General features: G+C 46.3%; 1 protein-coding gene across 1 annotated transcript; it reads left to right on the top strand.

Moving 5' to 3' along the window:
- Nucleotides 1-15,277: 15,277 nt before the first annotated feature.
- LOC309402742 (secreted Ly-6/uPAR-related protein 1-like) lies at nucleotides 15,278-20,052 on the top strand (the record flags this gene model as incomplete). Its single annotated transcript, XM_081996666.1, has 3 exons — nucleotides 15,278-15,329; nucleotides 18,458-18,577; nucleotides 19,841-20,052. 3 exons carry the CDS (start codon nucleotides 15,278-15,280, stop codon nucleotides 20,050-20,052), a joined length of 384 nt encoding a protein of 127 aa, XP_081852792.1.
- Nucleotides 20,053-24,560: the final 4,508 nt, after the last annotated feature.

Raw genomic sequence — 24,560 nt, 5'->3', positions numbered from 1 at the left:
GCAATCCTTTGCCAAGAGTGTAGTGTTCATGTGCAGTCACTGTATCTGGACCAGCTCCAACTGCCTTGTGGTAAAATGGCAGAGCATTTCTCAACAGTACTCACACCCATGTACTATCAAAGACAGCTGTTTCCCCACCCTTCATAATCCCATGCAATTAATTTATCTTCTTTGTTGTTTTTGCAGCAAACACTCTACTACCAGGTACTTTTCAAATGCAGCAGCTCTACTCTGCTTCTCCTTGGGCCCCCAGGAAGTTGGAGAAAAAAGCCATTGCCTAGGCCATGGAGATCTATTGCTGTGATGTCTTCCAGTCTCCGTGGGAAGCAAGGACTCTGAAGCCATTTACAAACATGTCCACATCAGAAGTGCTACATGAACTACTCTTCAACTTTGAATCTATTCAAGAAGTAATGAACTGAAAAGCTAATGACTCTGGCATTTGATGCAAAGGCAACAAGAGAGAACAATCCTGGCATGAAGAAATACCCAGCAAACAAAAGTTATTCATCTCAGAGATCAGGGGCACTCACAGGGTGAATGAAAAATTGTCCCAAATTCAGCATTCTGAAAGTCTAAGGACAACCCTTACTCATCTTGTTAAGGTAGAAAGAGGTACTGTTCTAAAAACCAGGGAAGTTATGAAGGCCCAAGTCAAGAGCCTGAAAGGAGCCCAAAGAAGCCAAAGGAGAAACCTCATTGACACCCTTGGCACCTGTGAATACAGAGGCTGCAGCACACCTGGAAGTAAGAGTGAGGATGTGTGGGCACAAGAGATAACGGCATTTGTTTTCCTAGCTAGCACCAGGCATTGTCATTCCCTCTCTATACTCAGAATGGCCTCTGAGGACAACAACAAAAATACTCCTTGTCCCTCTTATCTCCTACTCCTTCCTGGTCCACCCAATGCTCACATCCACCACAAGCACAGAGACACTGCAACCAAACCAACTGTCTTCCCTCACCCAGACTGTGCCCTGCTCCTACCTCCCTCTCATTTAACCTGTTCCAGGAACATCATTTCAACAATTGGCTCCATGACCTGGTTTTGTACAGGTTTGTGTCTGGAGGCCAGTCTTGTCAGTTCCTTCCCTTAACATCTATGACAGCTGAGGTCACCATGTGGCTTTTGCACACACAGGATGGCTCTCTGGTTCAAAAGTTCTTGGAGACATTCAGATGGGCAGAAAGGGCACATATATGTATGTGACAGTTGAAGGAAAAGAGGTTAAGAATCAAAAAATGTTTCATTCACATAAATAAATATATACTGAGGACTGAGACTTTACTGGAGAGCACACAAGTAGCTTCTGATGGAAGAGTAATCACAGGGCAGAACAGCTACCCCAGGAAATCTTTCCTAGCTACTATAAAAACCTCTGCAGTCTCGTTTCTGCATAGAGCTTAATAAGAAGATGTTAAGTCTAAGAAAAAACATGCTACGAAAAAACATAAGTTCTTGCAGGGCTTTTATTGGTGACATCTATATCCATAAGAGTCAAGAATTCACTGACACTTGGATTGCCAGAAGAAATTTAAATGTAGTCATTACCTGAGCCTCCACCAAAATATATTGTCCCCTTGTGATGCTCTTTTAACATTATTGTATGTGTTCTGAGGCCCATTTAGGGATAAATCAAGACCAACAGCAAGTCGCCACACAAGCCATTATACTGTCTGCTGGGATCCTGCTTTACAAGCACTGGAGGTGGGATATACCTACATATGCTTTGGAAACACAGGGTGGGTAAAGGATGAGAAAAGTATTTTCTTTAAAATCATGGAACCCAAAATACAAACCACTTGCTACTTTTCTAACCTTCAGGGATGGGACCAGCAAGTTCCAGGCCCAGAGGTTACAGTTATGTTAGTAAATCAAGCAAGGCCAGTAGACACTTCTTGGCACTGGAGGTTAGTCATCCCTACTGTCAGCAACATGGGTTAGGACCAAGGATCTCCCAAACAATTCCTGGGCATGACAGAGGAGTTAACACAGGATGAAGACCATTCCCAGAAGGCAGCTTGGATGCAACCAGTCTGTTTTGGCAGGAAAAAAAGTCATAGACCATTCCTTCTTAGTCAGCTCCAGTGCCAGAGACTGGTCCTTGGCATCTTTAATTTTTTTACGTACTCTGCGATATCAATTTTAAACAACAAGCAACATCTGTTGCAGTTGAAACCTGCAGCAAAAGACTGAAGAAGAGGATGTTTGCAGATAAAGAGGTGTGTGTAAAAGGTGGCATGATACTATCATTGCACATGGATTTCTGGGGCAGGAGATAGAAACCACCATGGAGGGAGGATGGTTAGTCTGACCCAACAGTTGGTGTAAATCTCTATAGCTACAGCACCAATCTGCATAAGGTAACTGGTTTGTTATTAATTAATAGTAGCTGCTAGGTGCTGAGTATTCTGATGAAGGAAACCCCTCTTCCAAATGGATCCAGGAGTTCTCAGAATGAACCAGTCTCTCCCAGCCTAGATTTGTCCAAACCCTTGGAAAAGTGCCTTCAGCCAGTCAGTACCTCAACCCCAGTCAAGGTCTAAAAATTGGTCATTGCTGTTGCTTGTCCATTCAAAGTGCTCAGATCCAGAGCTGCACGTATGTATTCTCCTTGCTCAGCAGGCATCGTTAATATCCAAGCTGGACCAGCTTGCTTACCTGTAAAGGTAGGCTTTCAAAGTTGTGTGACTCTTGTGACGAGGGAGGATGGGGGCAACCATAGATGACACTGTATCACCTTGTTTTCCGATAACCATGTTCTGGAGAAGTGTCTCATCCCCAGAGACCTTTTTCTGTAGAGAGTAGAAAAGATGCAAAGAACAGAAGTAGAGGACCTGGAATCTGGGATAGATGTTTATTTCCCAGATGTGGAACAGAATGGAATTAATGATTAATGAGATGAAATTTCACAAGTCCCAATGCCAGATTCTGCACCTAGGATGGAATATTACCAGGCACAAGTATAAATTGGGAGAGGAGTGGCTGGAGAGCAGCCGTGCAGAAAGGGATCTGGGGGTGCTGGTCAGCAGCAGGCTCAATAGGAGCCAGCAGTGTTGCCCCAACAGCCAAGAGAACAAACCACATCCTGGGGTGCACCAAACACAGTATAACCAGCCAGTCAAAAGAAGCGATTATCCCACTGTAATCAGTGTTGGCGCATCCTCACCTTGAGTACTGTCTGCAGTTCTGGGCCCCACAATTTAAAAAGGATGTCAAAGAGCTTGAAAGCATCCAGAGGAGGGGAACAAAGCTGGGGAAAGGGTTGGAAGGCGTGTACTATGAGGAGCGGCTGAGGACATTGGGTGAGTCTAGTTTAGAGAGAAGGAGGTTGAGGGGTGACCTCATTGCTCTCTACACCTTCCTGAGGTGAGGAAGTGGAGAGGGAGGTGCTGATCTCTTCTCCCTGGGATCCACTGATAGGATGCATGAGAATGCTTCAAAACTGCAGCGGGGAGGTTTAGACTGGACATCAGGAAGCATCACTTTACCAGGAGGGTGGTCAAACACTGCAACAGGCTTTCTAGAGAGGTGTTCGATGCCTGAAGCCTGTCAGTATTTAAGAGGTTGTATTGGGTCTGGCTGGGATGGAGTTAATTTTCCCCACAGCAGCCCGCACAGTGCTGTGCTTTGTATTGGTAGCTGGAAAGGTGTTGATAACTCACTAGTGTTTTGGCTACTGCTGAGCAGTGCTTGCACAGCCTCAAGGCTCTGTCTCCAACATTTCACCACCACCACCACTAAGTAGGCTTTGGGTGGGCAAGATGGTGTCCCCCGCCTTGGGAGGGGACATAACCAGGATAGCTGACCCCGAACTGGTCAACGGGATATTCTATACTATATGACATCACCTCAGCAATGAAAGCTAAAAGAGGAGAAGTGAGGGCATTTGCTTTTATTATGTTTGTCTTCCAGAGCAACCACTATGGGTACTGAAGCCCTGCTTCCCAGGAAGTGGCTGAACATCACCTGCTGATGGGAATTAGAGAGTAAATCTTTTATTTTCTTTTGCTCCCACGTACAGCCTTTGCATTTTGCTTATTAAACAGCCTTTACCTTGACCCATGTGATTGGTTATTTTTTTTTCCATCCTAAGTTTTACCTCCCTGTCCTGCTGAGGAGGGGAATGATAGAGCGGCTTAGTGGCACCTGGCATCCAGCCAAGGTCAACCCACCACAGAGGCATTTGGACAATGTCGTTAACAACATGTTTTAACCTTTGGTCAGTCCTGAATTTGTCAGGCCGTTGGACTAGGTGATCATTGGAGGTCCTTTCCAGCTGAAACAGTCTACTCTACTTCTACTCTACTCTACTCTACTCTACTCTAGTCTAGTCTACTCTATTCTGCTCTATTCTGCTCTGCTCTGCTCTGCTCTGCTCTACTCTAGAACAGCTGGTTATTTTCATGCACATATTTTGCAATGCTTTCTGTAAAGAATCCCAAAACACAAAGGGTGGAGCAGAAATACATAGGAAGCAAATCTACAACGCTGTGTGGATACTTCAAGGTAAATTCCCTGCCATCACCACCCTGGTGATTCACCATGAAATAAAAAAACAGTGGACACCTTTGCATCACAGAATTTACATTGAAACATTTGCCTCCATGCTTCTGGCTTCAGGATTAAGATGTTGACGTAAACAAACCCAAAGTCCTCAGGCTAAAGTAGAATATACAGCTACCATTTTCCTATTGAATGGTGTGATAAAAAGCAGACACCATCCTGAAGACAGCCAAGCATGTAGGAGGCAAAAGTGACTATGCAGACACTCTCTGAAGATGATTGGTGAACTGGGGCTGTCTGTCCAAGAAGAACCTAAGAGGAGAAGGGTCTCATCTACTCCATCAATATTTTAATAGCATACTAAGGCAAACACAGAATGCAGGGATAACACTATTGTCCCAAAGCAGACCTCACACATCACAACCAAGTGAACATTTCACTTATCCTTATTATCCTGGTCACATCTCTTCAACAGTATCTAGCCAGAGTTGACATTAGACTTATCAGCGCTTTCAGCAGAAATGAAGTGTGAATTATTCTCATCTCACTCACATGTAGAATAACTTTCAAAACTACCTAGCTCTCCTCCAACCCAGCAGAGATGCTGCCTGGTCACTTCCTTCATCACCCACTTCTACCACCCCAAACCCTGTGAGTTATCCAAGCATGGATTGCCAGGGCACTGGCACAGACAAAATAGGCCTTGACATACGGAAAAGCTTGCTCATCTGAGCACTATTCCTGTCTGTGAACTCTTATTTCTAGCTATGGGGGTTATTTGCATGCCTAGAATCCCGAACAATGCATCTACCCAACATCCTTGTATTACAGGGCAGTACCATTAAGCTCACTGAGTAGATGGGTTTTGAAGGTTGAGACTAATGTTTTGTCTGGAAGGCTACTGCTTGGAAGGACATAGAGTCCTCCCACTCAAGTGTCTGGCAAGAATGCTTCTTATATTTAGTATCTTTGTTATCTCAGACAGGTATTCCCTTCCAAGTTGCCCGCTGTTGAGTATGTCCATATTCGGGAATCTTTTCTCCTTCTGCTAAGAAATCCCAGCTCTTTTAGCCTGATATTCTGTCCATCCCGATCTTCACATTAGCCTTTGTGTGAGACTTCAGTTCCCTTGGGCACAAGCACAAGGTGAGAAACGTACCCAGTGTGGCAAGTGTGGTCTTGTTGGTGCCTTGCACAATGACCTTAGCCTTGCACCTTCCTCACTGACACAGCCCCCAATCATGACAGCTTTCTTCATGCTTCATTAGATGTCTGACGTATATTCAGCTTGTGATCAACCGATACTTTCATGTCTTTCATCTCTCCAGTCATTTACACGTGACTTCCTAGTTTACCATATAACTTACTTATTACAGTATATGATCTTATTAATACCTGACTTGCATCCAAGCCATCTGGTTGTTTACGATATCCTGATCCTTCTCAGCACTGCTGATGCTTCCCAAATTTGTTTCATTGGTAAATTTCATTAACTCCATGCTATTTAGCACCTTTCAAGGTCTTTACAGAAAATATTAAAGAATACTCTAAATACAGTTCCTGAGGAACTGCACTACTGACCTCCCCCTCATATCCCCCTCTCAACACTTTAAAAAAACTTTCAACCCTTCCACTTTCAATCCTTTAAAAAGTTCTCACCCAGCTTACATTAACTTGATTTCCATCTGTGCCATCTTAATAAATATTACTGTATTATGTTATTACTTTGCTGAACTCTTGAAAATCAGGCTTTATTAAGGTGAAATCAAGGAAGATCATCATCTTGTTTTTTAAGCCTTTTCATGTTTTTCATTATTCTCCCCTTCAAAAATTGTTCTTAATCCTGGTATGGTATTTAAGTCAGACAAATGATATTTACCCCTCCTCTCTAATTTATGTGGTAAATTCTGACCACACAATACTGTCTTGAACTTGATCAATTTATGGACAATAATTAGGAGTGGACCTGGACCTGTTGTTCTGTATGCCAGTTCTCTAAGAGTTCCAGGGTGGAAAACATCCTGTCCTGCTTTGTCCCAACTTGAATACATTAAACTTTTTTATTCCACTTCATATGTGGTTATTCCTATTTGTGGACACCAGTCTCCATGCTGCCTTTATCCCCAAAGTAAAAAGCACTTTCTATATTGAATAAGTGGTTTAATTTAATATTCAGTTTTCATTTATCACATCTTCACTACTTTCTCTCAATATAAGGGCTGAATAATTTTAACATTTAATGTCTTTCCTGAGATCTAAGTTATTTTGACTATTGCAAATTTTTACCTTATATATTTCTTAGCCTCTGTCATGCAATTTTGTCTGCTGCTCAGTTTTTGCTTCCATTCTTTTAAGCTTCCCCCTTATCCCTAGTATAATCTTTGAAATGGTTATTCACCCGTTTCAGGCCACAGTAATTCTTCTATATATGTTTTTTCTCCATTTTTTCCTCTTCATTATGGAAACAAATTCCAGACAGGTTTCCAAATCTTTGGTTTCAGGGAACCACAAGCTTCATACCTTGCACCCACATCCTTTAACTAACAGTTCAGCCACCCTTTCTCTAACCACCCTATATCTACTTTTATCTTTGGTATCTGTTTATCTTAAACTGAACCAATCCAAAACTCAGCTGGAGCAGAAGAGAATATTGTTCCAATATTCTGGCTCCTGAGCCCAGCCATCAGAGTATGCCATCTCAAAAAACATCTCTGCAAGGAGGGGAGATATGGGGGAGGAAGGAAAGAGAAAATCAGTCTGTGTTGTAGGTGGCTAAATGGAGCTGCAGTCAGATTAGATCGAAATTAATCTGAACAGCTAAAGTTTGGGCAGGCAGCTGGGGCCTAGAAACATGTAAGGTACCCAGAAGGAACACACCTAGGGCAGGCAAATGAAGACAGCATTGGTTGTGGTCATTTCGGTTGGACACACAGACGAATGAGGAAGGAACCTGGTCCTACCGGGAAGGATTGGCACAGTTCTGTATGGGAATGGCATTTCTTTCTCCAATTTGAGCAAGAATGTCCTCTCATTTGAGACACTGACTCAAAAACAGGGATGGCAAAAAAGAGATTCATGACAAAGACCCATTTGGGAAACATTGTCCTCTTCAGCTGTGAATTGCAGGCTTGTACCAAAGGTACGCACTCTTCATGAAGCATGAAGGAAGGGTGGAGAATATTAATTACTGAGAAGACTGGACACCATGCATCAGAGCCCTTCTCATCCTACATGTCCAGGAGCATCCCCAGCCTTACTCATGATCAAGTGGGCAGATTTTTGGTGGTTGATCCTTTATTATTAAAATCACAACAAATTTATTATGCTGCAAGTTTACTACATGCCAAGGTGTGAACTGTGGGTATACCATGAGTAGTTTTTTAATTGCTCGCTGTTCTCCTTGGCAAAGAAGTCTTGTTGATGTCCCATCCGTTCTGTAACCACATTCAGTCACTATTATTCATGCAGTAATAGCTTCAAAATGCCCCTCTATTTTTGTCCTTAGCAACTCTTTTTTCTTTCAAACTAGCCATGGAAGTAACCTCCTCAGAAAATTTCCACTCACTGTGAGGGTGGTGAGACGCAGGACCAGGTTGCCCAAAGAAGTTGTGGATGCCCCATCCCTGGAAGTGTTCAAGGCCAGGCTGGATCAGACTTTGAGCAACCTGGTCTAGTGGCAGGTGTCCCTGTCCATGGCAGGTGGGTTGGAACTAGATGATCTTTAAAGGTCCCTTCCAATCCAAACCATTCTATGATTCTATGGTTCTATGAAATATCCAACAGATATCCAACAGTGCTATATACAACCATGCGTTTAGTTCAACTGAGCAACGTCCTGATGCTAGGTGAAAGGAAGATATGTACTGGGAAACTTAGCCAGAAGTCCCTAACATAATGTCACATCAAAGAAAATGTGTTTGCTAACAGGGAAATCTTTCTAGTGCTTGGGAAAGCAAAGCATCATTTCCACACCTGTAACTTGAGCCTACTCAGAAGCTTCTCCACAGGAGCTCACAGCAAGCTTCTTCCCTCAGTCATTTACAGTGCAGCTCCACCCCATCAGCAATGCTGAGAATGTAGATAGAAAGAAGCCAGTGGAATTTTTCCATCACCGTGACATGCGCTTATTACTGCTTTACCTGCAAAATAATCTCACAGTCCCATAAACTAGAGTCCTCCTCTATGAGCTAACTATATTCATTCCCAGCCATGTCCTCAGAGGTTGATCTGTTCTCATAAATTGAAGATACTTTGAGGGCGGCAGCAGCCTCTAAAAAAACCTGCAGTCCAGCAGAAATGTCTGAGCCATTGCAGTGTCCTGTCACCATCCTGAGCATAATCTCAAAGACCTCTGGAATGAGCTGCTCTTCTGACACCCTCTTCTCCATGTCCTTTAAAATCCATTCCTAGGTTGGGTCCAAGGAATGGGTATCTCTTCCTCTTCCAGTGACCACTCAGCTCCTTGTCAGAAATAATTATGTTTTGTGGGGACATTTGACCTTGTACCTTCCAAGCCAACAAACACTGGAGTGCCATGCACCTGACAAAATACACACTTTTATTATGGAAAGGTCTCCAGGTGACCTAGTCCTCACCTTTGAAAGATGCCTTTTAAAGCCAGTGAAGGGAGACAGATAATCCACATTACCATTCATTTTTTTATGAGGCTTTTGTCTAAAGAAGTTCCGATGATTTGTCTATGTGTCTGACTGACTGCAAGAAGAAAGACGTACGGCGATTCACCTGGGGGACATCTATATTATAGAAGGAAAGCTGTACTTAAGTCAGATGACTCCCACTCAGGATTTTATGTCCTGCTTCAATCTGTTTGTGACTATGCAAATTTTTGAAGGGCATTGTCTTTCGCATTTTATGTTAATTGCTTCTCCCACAACTTTTGACCCTGGCCACATAGATCCCAATGAAGGGGACTGGCTTCTTTGTTATGTTATTCCTTTTATTGTGCTGGATACCCATGGCAACATGCATCATAAGCTATGCTTATTATTTAGCAAGGCTTACTATTTAGATTAGCTCATGGCAAGGCATCTAGATCTGTGATATGACATTGCTGCCAACATGGGACATGAAACAGTAGCATGTGGGACAGGCTTCCTGATACAACTTCTCAGTCCTACCAGTAAAAGGCACTGCTGCTCATATTGAAGGTTTGACAAAGTGATGTCAATCACTTCAATGCTGTGTCGCAGACCCAGTGACAGTCCCTGGTTTTGACTAAGCGGTATCTTAAGTTAGTGGGGACAACCCAGTTTCCTTTCTCCTGTTCTCTGCATAACCAAAGCCCAGTTGGTAAGAGGGAAAATCTCCCTGCCAAGGGGATGGAGGTACCAGGCCCTGCAACTGGCCAGTCTTTGCATGTTGTTCACTCCTGACTGCAGAACGTTGTTCAGAGATTGATAGTGCCTACAGCTGATGAAAGTATGAACCAAGATATGGGAGACTCCCAACAAGCAGCAGCCCCCATGAATACTCCCAGCACCCTTCAGGTTTGGGTCAAAAACATCTGGCTTTTAGATGGAAAATCACATGTTCACAAGATCCTCTCACATGCTAGAGCACCCTCTTATGGGTCATAATGCAAAGGCTTTCACATATGGTTTGCAGCAGCTCTCACCAGAACAGAAAGGGGAATCACAACATAACAATGAATGCAAGAGACTTTAATTTGAGGACATATCCAGACTGTGTCTATACTGGTCTTTAAAAAGGGCCAGGATCCATTCCCTGATGCTGATGACAACTGGCACAGCTCATGCCCACATAATTGAATTTTCTAATTCCCCCAAACCTTAATAGCCTCATGGGAAACATCCTTATCCCATACTATGCTTCAGAGTGTGCCTCAGCACTGCCTGGGACAGATCCAGGGGGTTCAGGCCATAACAGGGCTGGGAATCATGCAAACTACTACACATCCTATGCACTTCTCAAGTCCATGGTAGGACTGGTACAAGTTAAAGGATCCCTAAAATACCTGACTTGTAGATATCCATCTCTCTGGGATACAGTCCAGAAGCACGTTAGACACTTTGCATGCCCTCTGCAAATGCCTGGGAGACCTACATTCCAGGGCTGACCAAACACAGCTGGTGAGGTGATGACTGAAGATACTGTTCTCAACTCTGTGGCTAGAAAAGGAACCTCAGATGTAGAGTCCGTGTCCCTGGACTCCCCTTTTTCAGAGCACCAAAGAGAGCTCACTTCTTTTTCTAAAAATACAGCAAGGGTGGAGGATTTCCTCCCATCTGCAGAAGTGCGCCTGTTTTTTAGCCTAGAGGTTAGCGTGTTTAAGCCAGAACTTGGGAGACATGGATACAATTTCCTTCTCTGCTTGGAAAGGTTTCATTTCCCATCTCACATCTTCAGCCAGGGTGTGCAAATCACCGAAATGAAGCACAGGTATGGGAGAAAAGTGATAACAGCTCTTTACAGATTAGCTGAGTCAGCACTGGGACTCTGGATTTCTCTTTGATACTCCCCTATGTGGAGACATGTGCGTTTTGTATCAAACAGCTCACAGAAGACCTAAAGAGCTCCTAGGGGAAGGGTGCTCACCAAGTCATGCTCACACTTTCACCGTTCTCCAGCCCAATGAAACCTGCATTCCTTTCTGCCCAGTGGCAGAGTTTCATCACGAGGGTGGAGAGCAACTCCACCCGAACAAGTCTCTAGTCTTGTTATTAGTGCACACCTGTGAGAGGTGGGAGCTTTGATTAGCTAAACACATCATCAAGCATCACTGCAGCCATAGTCACGGACAACATGGTTTCCCACGGCTGAGTCACAGACAAAGAGGTTAGAGTCTACAGACACAGTTATCCAAATGGTCCCCAGCAAAAATCTACCCTCCACGAATCACAGGAGCTGAACTCAAGTTGTCTCAATGTGCTGATCAGTAGTCTCTCTATTTTCCTATACTCCAGCCGTCACCATGATATCTGGAAACCTGATGGTAAACTCTGTCCTGAGAAGCAGCTCCCAAGAAAGGCGTTGACATCAGGTAGACTGATGCCATGGCTACAATGCCATGGCCACAGTGTCAAACACAGTTGTTTGATGCCCATCTCATGACAGAAGGATCCGTTCTGCTTACACCTGGGACTGGAGTGGCTGTTGATACAAGACAACATCTAGTTCTGGGCTGGGCAATGCAGGAGAGGTGGTAAATCAGAGGTGGTTCAGAGAAGGACCACTGGAAGGATTAATGCCCTGGAGGACAGAACTTCCAGGGAAGCAGTCAAAGAGCCCCCCAAAGTCTATCAAAGGGATATCCTAGACAAAGTGCATCTCCATGGGGGAGAGGAAAATTGCAACAGTGAGCAAGTAAAGGGGTGCAACGAGAGCCACTGGTTGTAGAAGCTGTGTAAATCAGAGAAGAAAGATTTTAGACGGGGGTTGTTTTACACGTAGCTGATAACTGACCACTGGAACAGCTTATCAAAACTTAGTGTATGCTCCCTGTCACAGGACATGTCTACAAAATTTGGTTTCTTTTTTAGAAAGAATTAACTGTAACGGGCATTAGATCAGATAGTTATACAGCACATTGCCTTCTTACCTGTGAACACTGATTTTATGTCATCTGCCTTTCCTTGCGTATGTGATAAGCAGAGAGAGATTATATTTACCTAGGTTACCTTATAAATAAGGACAGTCTCACAGCGACAGGTTTTTAACTGATACCACTGAAAATTCAGAGAGGCTTTTGGCACACAAATCTTTCTCCCTACACACCATGCTTCATTTATATTCTCAGATCTTCAGACCTGAAATGACATTTCAACAGGAGTCCCTTATGGCTCCTGTCAGTCAGTGTTCAAAACCTTGCTCAGGGTTTATTCCATCACTGACAAAGGCAGATGGGAATTTAGGTCCTCTTGAGTCCTCTGAGCTGTCTAAGGCAGTCCTAACTGCTATATCAAACCACTTCTTTCACATATTTATCAAACTCCATCTTAAAGCAGGTGGGATTTCTACCCTGCCTTTGCTTTTAGAAGGGACACAATTTTTCCTAGCATTTAAGACCCTACCTCTGATTGCCCATCTCATTTAACTCATGCTAGTCTTAACTCAGCTCTAGTCCAGCGTGACCATTTAGCTTACAGTTCTTCTTTTTGTAGCTCTGCTTTCAATACTTGCAAAGTATTTCTGGGAAAAAAAAATTGTATCTCCACTCAGTCTCTGTTCTGCCAAGCTAAAAAGGGAGAGTGTTTCCCAGTGTCACCTTTTGGGGTAGATCCTGTTCTCCCAGTCTTCCCATTAGTTTCCATCTGGGTTTTTTGTCCATCAGGACCCCATTTTTTCTCAACAGGGGCAATGAAATTGCAGTTGAGAAGCCACGAGGGCTGGTGGCACTTCCCTAATGACTCTGCTAACAACCTCCCTTACACCCCAAAACACAACTTGACATCACCTGTGTTTGTTTTTGTTTGGTTTTTGTTTTGTTTTCAGGGCTCCATCTCATCAGAGGCTCCTAGTTATCCTTAGATCAACTAATACCTGTAGGTCTTCCCTTTCCTCTGCATTTTTACTGGCACCCTCCCAACTTCTCTCTCCCTGACGTCCGGCACTCCTGCACACTCAGCCAGTCTGCAGGAGCTTTAACCCCAGCTCTGGTGCTTTCCTAGTGCTCTGCCTTACAGCCAGCTCTTAACCTTTTTCAAATCATTAGACAGAGTTAAGTGGCTTTGCACTGGCCAGAGGCAAACAATCCTACCGTCCTGATGCATTCCATGTCCAGACACCACGGTGATGGACAGTTTTCATCAAGCTGGACAGACTCATTTAGTTTCCTGTTTATAACAGTATTCCTTCAACCACACCGATTTATTCCAAGGCTTTCTCAGCACGCAGTGCATTTCAAGCATGGGCAGACCGTTACACCATGCCTGTGTGGACATCTCCGGACATCTCCAGTTCTGCAACCTACACAATCTGCCAAGCAGCCTTTTAGTGTTGTGAACACTGGAGTGTCAGCCCCACTGTACTTACCTGTTGAGGCATAAACACCTTGAATGCTTAAAGCACTGGATCTTTTCCAGTTTCATGGCTGTTAATTAAGATATTGCTCAAATGTGCCTTGAACTTCTCAGTTACAAGAAAGGAGCTGGATGTAACCAGGTCTGGTGGCTTTCACAGAGTAGAGTTTTTCCTATGTACCCAGAGAGGTATGTTTGCACTGTTTTTCTTTATGTACCTGCTGTCTGACAGCGCAGCAAGATAAAATAAGGATAAATAATGGCTTTCACTCTCACCGCTGTCCTGGTTTCAGCTAAACCACGACAACCGCTAAGCGAGCGTTAGGATGCATGTCTATCCCTCCTTTTCCCACGGCACAGTACTGATCCCGCTGCCCCAGCTTGGTCGGCTTTCTGTCATCCGTGACTGTGGAAATTTTCATTAGCAATGCTTCTCAAGTTACTGAGAACCCTTCATGGAGAAGCACTTTCCCAAAAAGACCCATTCTCAATCTGGGAAAAAGGATAGATCTGCTGCAAATGGTAGCAAAATGCACATGCGTCGCCTCAGCAAGCCTGTGACAAACAAGCCCCCGGTCATTAAATCAGCTTGTACACTCACCTCATCTCCATCCCTGAAGTCTCTGAGTGTTTCACAACAATTCACAAACTTTTCTTCTTTGGCTTATTCAGCTGTTTTACGGGAAATTACATAATGCTTGGGTTTTCCACCCTGGATTACAACAAAAACAACAAAAATTCTATCAACTTTTCCTATAAAATATAAAATGCCATTGGCTCAGTCAAAAGGGGAGAACAACTTTCTCCCTAACTGCAAGCTTTTTAAGCTGTTTCTACAAATACCGTATAAGATTAAAAAAAAAATAGTATGTTTTAAAGGATTGCCTTGAAATGCATAAAGTGAAAATTTCTATCAATCAGGAAGGTACTGCAGTAGGAAAATTGATCCATTTCTCCGAGTTGGGTTTATTTCCCAGCTTCAGAATAAAATCTGGTAAATAGCTGACAGCTTTACAAAAGAAGGCACAACACCCCACTCTGCCTGCATGACCTGGGACCTGAAACAAAATGACATATCCAAATCCAGAGTTGGAAGCACCATCTCCCATGCTCACCTCCACTGGCCTTTCAGTGACTCCCATGCCCAGCAGCTCAGCATCAGGGCTCAGTTAATAACTAAGCCCCTGGAAGCCAACCAAGCTTGCTTTTGCACTGGATTTAGGAAAATAGACATGCTTTGGGCAAACCCAGCTACTCCAGCTTCCCATCTGCCAGCCCGGAGAGCAGTAGGCATGAAAACATGGCACAGGCTTTGGTGAGGCTGAGAAAATGTGTGTGGAAGCCCAGCCTGCTGCCGCTTGCATCTTGGCTGTTATTGCCCAATGCAACATGCATGACACAACCCAGCTCTCGGCTTGCAGAGCCAGACTTGAAGGAACAAACATACCTTGTCACATTCCCCATCCAAGCACTGGCGTGGGGCCACCCCTTGCAGTGTAAACTGTGTTTTTCCTTTCCCATGGGACCAGCCCCAGGACATAAACCTGAAGAAGAGAGGACTTATGGCAGGAGTCTCCTCATTGCGGTGACGTCACCTCCTCGGGGAACTTGTTCCTCTACAAATCCCAATCCAGACTGGAGCTGATCTCCCCTGATCACCCTGAGGGAATCCACCCACAGGATCTACAGGAGGTGGAGGGTGGGAAAACATATAAAGCTCCCTGGGAGCAGCTCTCGTTTACTGTCCCAGCTGCACGGATCTACTCTCAGCATGAAGACACTTCTGGTAGGGCTCCTGCTTGGCCTGGCATACCTGGAGTTGGGTAAGACCGCTGCATTCCCGACACTACAGGGACCCCCTGAGAAATGCCTGGGAGGGGAGGGGAAAGGCATCAATGCAGAAAGACCTGATAATCCCCAGGTAGGGGAAATAACACCTTTATCTCTTTAAGAAGGCCGATGGAGAGGGTGAACAGAGAAAGAGGAGATGTATTCCTGGTGGGGAGAGCTGTGACGCCTGATGGAGAGCAGTGCACATAGTTTGGACCCATAGGTGCCTGTCACTCGTTCCTTCTCACACCGCACCTCTGGACGGAGGGGACCAACATGCTGTTTTATAAGACTAAGGTGTAAATGACAGCCACATGGCACAGGGCAGTACAAGCATGGGCAAGGACTTGAACTGACAGCCTCTACTTAAGCTGCCAACCTGTCCCCTCAGGGACGGGATGGGGTATGTTCATTCTGCATTCCTGCCATCCCTAGAACCTCCCAGTTGGCTACTGGAAGTTCTGAAGACCAGAGGGTGGGGCTTTAGTATAGATATGGGTGAGAATATGAGAAATAACTCCGAGAACTTTGGAAAGGTTCATTAAATCACCAACTCCAGGGTTTCCACTAATTTCTAGAGATTAAGATAAAGGTAGAGATAGGCAATTCTCCTGGGTCTGTTTAGGTTTGGTCTCTGATGGGTCTGGGGCAAGCTGGTAGCAGGGTCTAGTCATCGCTGTGCTCTTACACCACCTATTTGTGACCTACTGCAAATACATCCTTGGCCTGGAACAGAGTCATCTGTGGGGTGACACCAACCCAGTGGGTTTTAACCTACAGCCCATGGGCCCAAGCAACCCTCAGGCTGCTTTAATGGGACTTGGAAAGATCTCAGAGGAAAGGCAGCCTGGGCAGAGGTTGAACACGTCCATCTGGAGGCATGGCTACATGGAGACTATTTAGAGGGTTGCAAGTGGAAGAAGGCTGAACGGCATACACCTTGCAATTCTTCGTGCATGGAAGTGTTTAGGGTCTCTTCTTCAGGATGCATTTCTTTTTTTAATCCCTACCCTCATTATTCCTTCCACCTGTCTCTAAAGCAAACCCAACTGCTGCCTGAAGGACATGCTCTGGGTCAAACCCACCACAGGGCTCAACCAGGACAGGTGTAATTACTGCTATACAGCTACTGCAATTGTTTACATTTCAGTACCTGCTGGATTTTTTTTCTTTCTTTCAAGCTATTTCACACGTGGTATATTATGTGTTTCTTTTCCCCCTTCTGGGTCTAGTCCTGTCCAGGATTTAATGGGGTTACTGAGGAACTGACAGAGCAGCTTTCCACCCACAGGTCTCAGAGCGCTTTATGGAGAGGCATCACCACCCTTTGCTTTATTGTTGAGATGGAGGCAGAAATGGCTTTTCTAGGATGATCCAGTGGGAGGCAGCTGGTCTAGGCACAGCTCTTGCAGCTGAGGAATATGTCTGTGACCGTTCATGTTCCAGAGGTTTGATATCAAGGCGTAAAACATACTGTTGGAGCATGATGAATGGTGAATTCTTGGCCTCAGATCAGGACACAGCACTGTCCTCTATGTTCAGTTTTTCTCCTCTGTTCTGGTGCTTATGATTTTGGGCTTTCCTCTTCCACTGCAAGCTTCCTACAAAACCAGTGTCCTCAGAGTGCCGCACCCAGACTCAGTGAAAGATAAGGGGGCTGAGGATTTTCTTCCTTAAACCTGCTCTTAACTGGAAGTAACTCCCCCAGAGCCCATTGCACTGCACTGCTCACCCATGAAAATGGTGAAGTTTGGAAACCAGCTCAACCCAAAGGCTGCAGATCAGTTTCTCAGATGCTTTAAGCTAGCACTGCTCCATCCATACCGTAGCCGGTCCTACACACTCACAAACATCCATATGCTTGTAAGGTTGACAATGTTGTGTTTTCTATTTCAGTGGGCACATGCTAAAATATAAAACAACCTCTCATGGGATCTACCAAGGTACTCAGCTTGGGTAAACAGGGAGGGCTCCGCTGCATCTGTTTACAAAGGGTATGGCCACAAGAACACCACCACTGCTCACATTAAAAAGTCCTTCCTACCTCTGCAAAGAGGACAAGAAAGTTTTTGCATCACATAGGCTCTGTTGCACAACTGAATTTTCCAAAGGAGGTGCTAAGAGAAGTAGATGCCCTGAAAATTCTTTCTAGAGTCAGGTGTTCAAAAAACTGCCTTCAAAAATGTTTATCCTTATCATAAAGTCCCAGAGGTTTTTCTCTAACATCAGATGCACAACTAGAACAAGAAAACATCATCTCGCTGCAATTTTACCAATAGATGGCAGTGGACACATTTGGGTGGTTCTTCAGCTGCTGTGTTTGTAGAAGGCAGGCAGGATAGAAAATACCAAACCGGGCTGGTTTCTGTCATCAAGCCACCACAGCACGACTCCGAAAAATATGCACACTCTGTATGTGCCAGCTGCGGATGGACAGGTCTCATACCAAGACTTTTGTGCAACTGCTGTGATCAATGCTTGCATGTGTAAAGGTGTCCCTCTGTGGGCAGGCGGCCAGCAAGACCTTTATAACATCTCTCTTAAAAAGCAGCAGTAGCCCCTGATGAAAGTGGTTTTTAGGCCACATTAAGCCGTTAGGATCTCTGACACATCTCCAAAATTTAAATTCTGCTCTCAGTTACTAAGTTCTGCAGAAATCCCTCTAAACAAGCACAGAAGAGCTGTCACTGTGGGTGGAGGGATGGAGGAACCGCCAGTTTTTCAGTGCTGGTGAATGCTGCTCTCAACAGGAGCTGTTTTGCTCTGTGTTACAGCATTTCTTACAGAGGATGCAAAGATCCTGTCAAAGCTGCTCAAGCAATAGATCCCTCTAGATCCTTGCTCTTTTTGGGCTGCTGAGCCCCCAAGGTAGTGATCATGCTCAACTCCCACAACACCATCCTTGTCCTTTTGTGTTGGGGTTTGGTCTTTCCCCCCTGACATATCCAAGCTTTGCCATTGCCTCCAGATGTGCTTAGTTTCTAAGACTGCTGCATCTTGGTCAAGGGAGGGTGAAGCACTGACCATCACATAGTCCACACCACAGAGCAGAGAAGCTACAGACTCGCTGTCTGTCTTCACTGCTGTGGCTACCTCAGATCCATTCTGTTCCCCTCTGTAGCCCAGTCCTTACGATGTTACACATGCAAGGAACCAACGGACATTGCTGAGTGCAGAACAGCCACCCTGTGCCCCCCAAAAGCCACTGTGTGCACAACAACACTGCACTCCGTAGACACAGGTAAGGTTCATGGCTTGCTGTGAGTGCTCGCGGGGAGAGGTCATGGAATCATAGAGTGGTTTGGGTTGGAAGGGACCTTAAAGATCATCTAGTTCCAACCCCCCTGCCATGGACAGGGACAACTTCCACTAGACCAGGCTGCTCAAAGCCCCATCCAGCCTGGCCTTGAACATTTCCAGGGATGGGGCTTCCACAGCTTCTCTGGGCAACCTGGTCCTGTCTCTCACCACCTTCACAGTAAAGAATTTCTTCATAATATCTAATCTAAATCTACCCTCTTTCAGTTTAAAACCGTCACTCCTCGTCCTATCACTACACTCCCTGATAAAGGGTGCCTCCCCATTTTTCCTGTAGGCCCCCTTTAAATACTGGAAGGCCGCAACAAGGTCTCCCAGGAGCCTTCTCTTCCCTAGGCTGAGCAACCCCAACTCTCTCAGCCTGTCTTCATAGGAGAGGTGCTCCAGCCCCCTGATCATCTTTGTGGCCTTCCTCTGGACCTGCTCCAACAGTTCCATGTCTTTCTTCTACTGAGGACTCCAGTACTCCAGGTGGGGTCTCACCAGTGCAGAGTAGAGGGGCAGACTCACCTCCCTCAACCTGCTGGCCATTCTTCCCTCTCCTTCTCCTGGTCCCAGTTTGGATTATCCATTAATGTCTCTATAAGAATCCAGGTGGAATTATCCAGCTTCAGAGTGGGAAAGAGAGAAATCCATCAGATTCAGAGCCCCATAGTGAAGTATACAGGACTCACTCTGCTTACTCTGTTTTGCCTTTACTACCTCTATGCCCCTACGGACCCTGAACCTATAGATGTGTGCAAACATACCGCAGAAACCCAGGGGCTCTCTCCTTGTCTGTAGATGTTTTCACCTAACGCCAATTGTCTCACCGGTGACCACACTGGTGTTACACCAGTGCTTCCTGGCACTGCCACCTTATACGCAGAGACATTGCAGGAGCAACTCATCTGAACAAAATAGGCAGGGACTTGTGTCCCTTGTCCATGCTAGAATAAATCTGGAAGGAGCAAGGAGAGAGGGAGTCAGCAGGGAGAACTGGCAGACCTGCTCCTACAAAGAGCAGTCTGAATTACAGGCACCCATGGATTAGAGATGCCTAACACCTTATTTGCCTTTATTTACCTATAAACACTTTACCTTTAATTCCCTTCCTTTGCAAAAAGTCAGTGTTTCTCGATGCCAGCTGTCTGCACCTTCCCTTACCATTTCTTCCTTCTCCCCCTCTCCAATCTGCCTGTTTCAGGTTACCCCTTTTTTGGCAACATCACCGTGACCAGAAGCTGTGAGGAGGAATGCCTCTCCTACAACGGGATAGGGGCATCCAGACCCAAGTCATGCTGCTACACCGACCTCTGTACCGATGACACCAGGAGCAGCAATGGGGTGGGAAGAAGCTCTGCAGTGCTGGGTCTGATGGCCATGGTTGTTGGCACACTCCTGCAGTGCGCTCTGTAATGTCGCAAGTGCCTATGCTCCAGCCAAAACACCCCTACTCCTCTCTCTGCCAAGCTGCCTCATGAACTCTTAGATGCCTTGGGAATAACCTTCTTCACTGATATGTGGCTTCACCCATCTTCAGTGCTGTGAACTCAAGTGGATTCAAGCCAAGAGTTTGGGCATCTGGACCTAAAACCCTCAAACTTCCAGTTTTTAGCTGCTAAGCAGATGTTCCTCACCTTCAGCTGCTTCTGATCCTCAAGACCCACATTTCCCCCTACAGCTTTCCTCTGTGGCGAGCAGTGGTGGATGAAGTGCTGCAGCTCTGCACAGCAGGATGGACTGGGCAGTGCCATCAAGGCTGGTGTTCCAGGGTCATCCTCAGCAAGAGCAGGGCTGTACGCACACTGGACGTGGACAGTGCTTTATTCCCAGGTCTCCCCAAGCTCCCACGCAACCTGTGCCTGTATGCCTCTATTAAATCCCCCCAAAAAATCCTGCAACCCTCCGCCAGGAGCTTGGCTTATTTTCTTTTCACTTTTGGTGCCAAGTCCTGAGTCAGAGCAGCAGGTGAATGTTGGTCTCTGCTTACTACCTGCTCAGCAGAATGTGGCTTGCGATTGCAGAGAGCTGGCACTTAATTCTGGCTACAATAAGCTATGAAATGAGTTCAGAAGGACTCAGCCTTCATGTGTTGAGATGGCATGTATTTCTGGAAAGCTCAAAACATGCCCTGGACTAACAGACCAGGGCAGGATAGACCTGCAAAAACAAATTTGGGAGTTTTGCTAACCAAAACCCTCAGCAGCCCTTTGCCTGAGCTGGGTTTGCAGTCAGAGCTCCTGGATTTCCCTTCATAGATGTTTTACAGACCATTTCAAACAACTTCTTCTGTTATTCTGCCCTCCCCTATCCCTTCACAGCAAGGACTGCAGGAAAGGAAAAGTAATGATTATCCCAGACCCTCAACTCTGGGAAAAGCCAACGGCTTTACTCATGCCGGTTAACAGCGCTACTGGGTCCCAGGTGGGGATTTACTCCATTCTCCCTTGGAGATTTTGATCCCTGCCTGCTGTAAAACCACATGGAGTGGAAGCAGGTACAAATGAGCCAGGCATGCCCAGGTCGCAACCCTTTCCAGTGGGGGAGAGATGGGGAACTTGCCATTTGCTCTATTCCTATTGCCAGGGCTCATCCAGAGGAGCAGGAGGCAACCTGCAAGACCAAGGGCAGAGTGGAGCATGGGTACATCCCGTGCACCATCCTTGTGTATTCATGCCATCCCTGCAACCTCTTCTGTGGCAAAGTCTATTTTTTCTTCATTTTTTTCTATTTTCCACTCTGTTTCTGTAAGACACCAGCCAGGAAACGAAAGGAATAAGCAGGGAGGCTCTTTTTTCTTCATTGCACAGAGGTAATTGTTTCTCAAGGTCTGTCTCAGTACAATTTGCAAGAAAACTTTGACAAGGCATTGCATTCCTTGGCAGAGGGCCCCATGCAAGCCTGGGGCTCTGGGGGATGATGAGCCCCTTTGTTCTGGAGGTGAAATGCTCTGTGCGTTGCTAAAACAGTGACAGCTTCCCTGAGACACCCTGGCAATGATGAGATCTACAAGGGAAAAATGCCATTGAGAGGATAACGATTTGGAGTTACTCAAATACTTATATCACACCCACCCTTGCAGACACAGAGCACCAGCTTCTGCTTCCTACTCATTTGTTCCCTGTTTTTCTGCTTCAAAAACAGTCTGATGTGTCAGGCCAGAAGCAAACCACCATCACTGCCATCCTTAGATCAGATCCTTTTTTCTATTCTGGGTTCAAACTCTGTCCCCACTGGCCTTCCCATGCTGGCTGCAGGGTCCTGTACTGTGCTAACATGGGCTGAACTTTCCTCCATCTATTGCACATACAGATGGGGCTGGGTCTGGATACAGAGGGACTGGGAGGGTGAAGCTTCCCTTCTAGGTGAAAATCTAGCAAATAAAATTGGATCCTCCAGTTTTCAGCCTGCAGCATCTTTCTTTCCTTGCCTCAGTCATTAATACCCAGACCAAGTATCTGCAGGGTATTCGGCACCCTGAGCTGGAAAACAGGGATGGAGAGCAGAATAAACTCCTCATAATCCAGCAGGAAACAGTTAAGGACCTGCTAAGCCACCATGGACACCTACAAGTCTATGTGGCCTGATGGGATCCACCCGAGAGTACTGAGAGAGCTGGCAGAGGAGCTTGCCAAGCCACTCTCCATCATTTATCAGCAGTCCTGGTTAACAGGGGAGGTCCCAGAAGACTGGAGGCTTGCCAATGTGATGCCCATCTACGAGAAAGGCCGGAAGGAGGATCCTGGGAACTACAGGCCTGTCAGCTTGACCTCTGTACCGGGGAAGATCATGGAGCGGTTCGTCTTGAGAATGCTCACAGGGCATGTGCAGGACAACCAGGGATCAGGCCCAGCCAGCATGGGTTCATGAAAGGCAGGTCCTGCTTGACCAACCTGATCTCCTTCTATGACCAGTGACCCACCTAGTGGATGAGGGAAAGGCTGTGGATGTTGTCTGCCTGGACCTTAGTAAATCCTTTGACAGCATCTCCCACAGCATTCTCCTGCAGAAACTGGCGGCTTGTGGCTTGGACGGGTTTACTCTTCACTGGGTGAGGAACTGGCTGGCGGCCAGTCACAAGCGTTGTTCCCCAGGGCTCGGTTCTGGGGCTGGTCTTGTTCAATAAATTTATTTATCTTTATCTCGATGGGGTGATCAAGTGCTCCCTCAGTAAGTTTGCAGACAACACCAAGTTGGTGGGAGTGTTGATCTGCTGGAAGGTAGGAGGGCTCTGCAGAGGGATCTGGACAGGCTGGATCGATGGGCCGAGGTCAACTGGATGAGGTTTAATAAGGCCAAGTGCTGGGTCCTGCACTTGGGTCACAACAACCCCGTGCAATGCTACAGGCTTGGGGAGGAGTGGCTGGAGAGCTGCCTGGTGGAAAAGGACCTGGAGGTGCTGGTTGACAGCCGGCTGAACATGAGCCGGCAGTGTGCCCAGGTGGCCAAGAAGGCCAACAGCGTCCTGGCCTGTATCAGCAATGGTGTGGCCAGCAGGAGCAGGGCAGGGATCGTGCCTCTGGTACTTGGCACTGGTGAGGCCGCACCTTGAATCCTGTGTTCAGTGTTGGGCCCCTCACTCCAAGAAGAATGTTGAGGTGCTGGAGCATGTCCAGAGAAGAGCAATGGAGCTGGTGAGGGGTCTGGAGCACAAGTCTGATGAGGAGCAGCTGAGGGAACTGAGGTTGTTCAGTCTGGAGAAGAGGAGGCTGAGGGGGGACCTACTCGCTCTCTACAACTACCTGAAAGGAGTAGGTGTTGGGCGAGGTGGGTGTTGGTCTCTTCTCCCAAGTAACTAGTGATAGGACAAGAGGAAATGGCCTCAAGTTGCGCCAGGGGAGGTTTAGCTTGGATATTAGGAAAAATTTCTTCACTGAGAGGGTGGTCAGGCATTGGAACAGGCTGCCCAGGGAGGTGGTGGAGTTGCCATCACTGGAAGTGTTCAAAAAAAGTGTGGACGTGGCACTTCAGGACATGGGTTAGTGGGCGCAGTGGTGTCGGGTTGATGGTTGGACTTGATGATATTGAAGGTCTTTTCCAACTTTAATGATTCTGTGATTCTGTGATTCTTGTGTGCTTAGCTTTCACCCAGGGAGGGAGCACAGGACAGCACAGGCTGCAGCGAGGGCATGTCTCTGGCTGGTTATGCAGCTCCCAAACTTCCCTGTGCCAGAGAGGGGAAAAGCTACAGAAAGGGACAAGAAAGGGAGTGCAAAAATGCTCCTTGGAAAAGATAGATTTAGGGCTATCCTGGCTGGAAGAGGAGGAGTAGAAGGGTGGCAGAAGGGTAAAGTACTGTCCTGTGGCTACAGGAGCCTCATGTGGGACATGCGCAGGGGGAACTGGGGGATTTCATAGTGCAGCTTCTCTTTCAGCAGGCAGAGAGAAAGTGGCTCAGCTCAGCACCGCACGACAAGCAGGCAGCCTGGAGCAACCGTTTGGGGTCTGCTCTGTGCTGCAAACATGCTGCGGGTGGGGACCACTGCTCTCCTTCTGTGCTGTGAGCGTCCCGCATCACATTTCACTGGGACTCCCCTGTTAATGTGGCTCCGTTGCCAAAACAGAGCCAAAGTCAGAGTTTAGCTTCAAAGCACTTGTCATATGTGCCTAGATTAGGCAAGGTGAAAAGCCCTTCACACAGAGTGTCGGGGGCACAAAATGTCCTTTTGCACTAATATTCATCTGTTCACACTGTGCTGTAAGCCACAGGCTGAAAAGTCATCACCGGGAGCCCTTGCAAAGTTTGGTTTGCTGCTGCTTTGGTTATTGCTTTTATGTTTGGGCACCAAACAGGAGGAGCTGGAAGCCATTGTGCAGCGCGACAGCTATGACGTAGTTGCCATCACAGAAGCATGGTGGGATGCTTCTCATGACTGGAGTGCTGCAATGGATGGCTATAAGCTCTTCCGAAGGGATAGAATGGG

This window comes from Phaethon aethereus, assembly GCF_964289735.1.
Source record: "Phaethon aethereus genome assembly, chromosome: 2".
Classification (NCBI taxonomy): domain Eukaryota; kingdom Metazoa; phylum Chordata; class Aves; order Phaethontiformes; family Phaethontidae; genus Phaethon; species Phaethon aethereus.
Note: the sequence above shows the minus strand (reverse complement) of the source record. Positions and strands in the feature narration are given on the sequence as shown.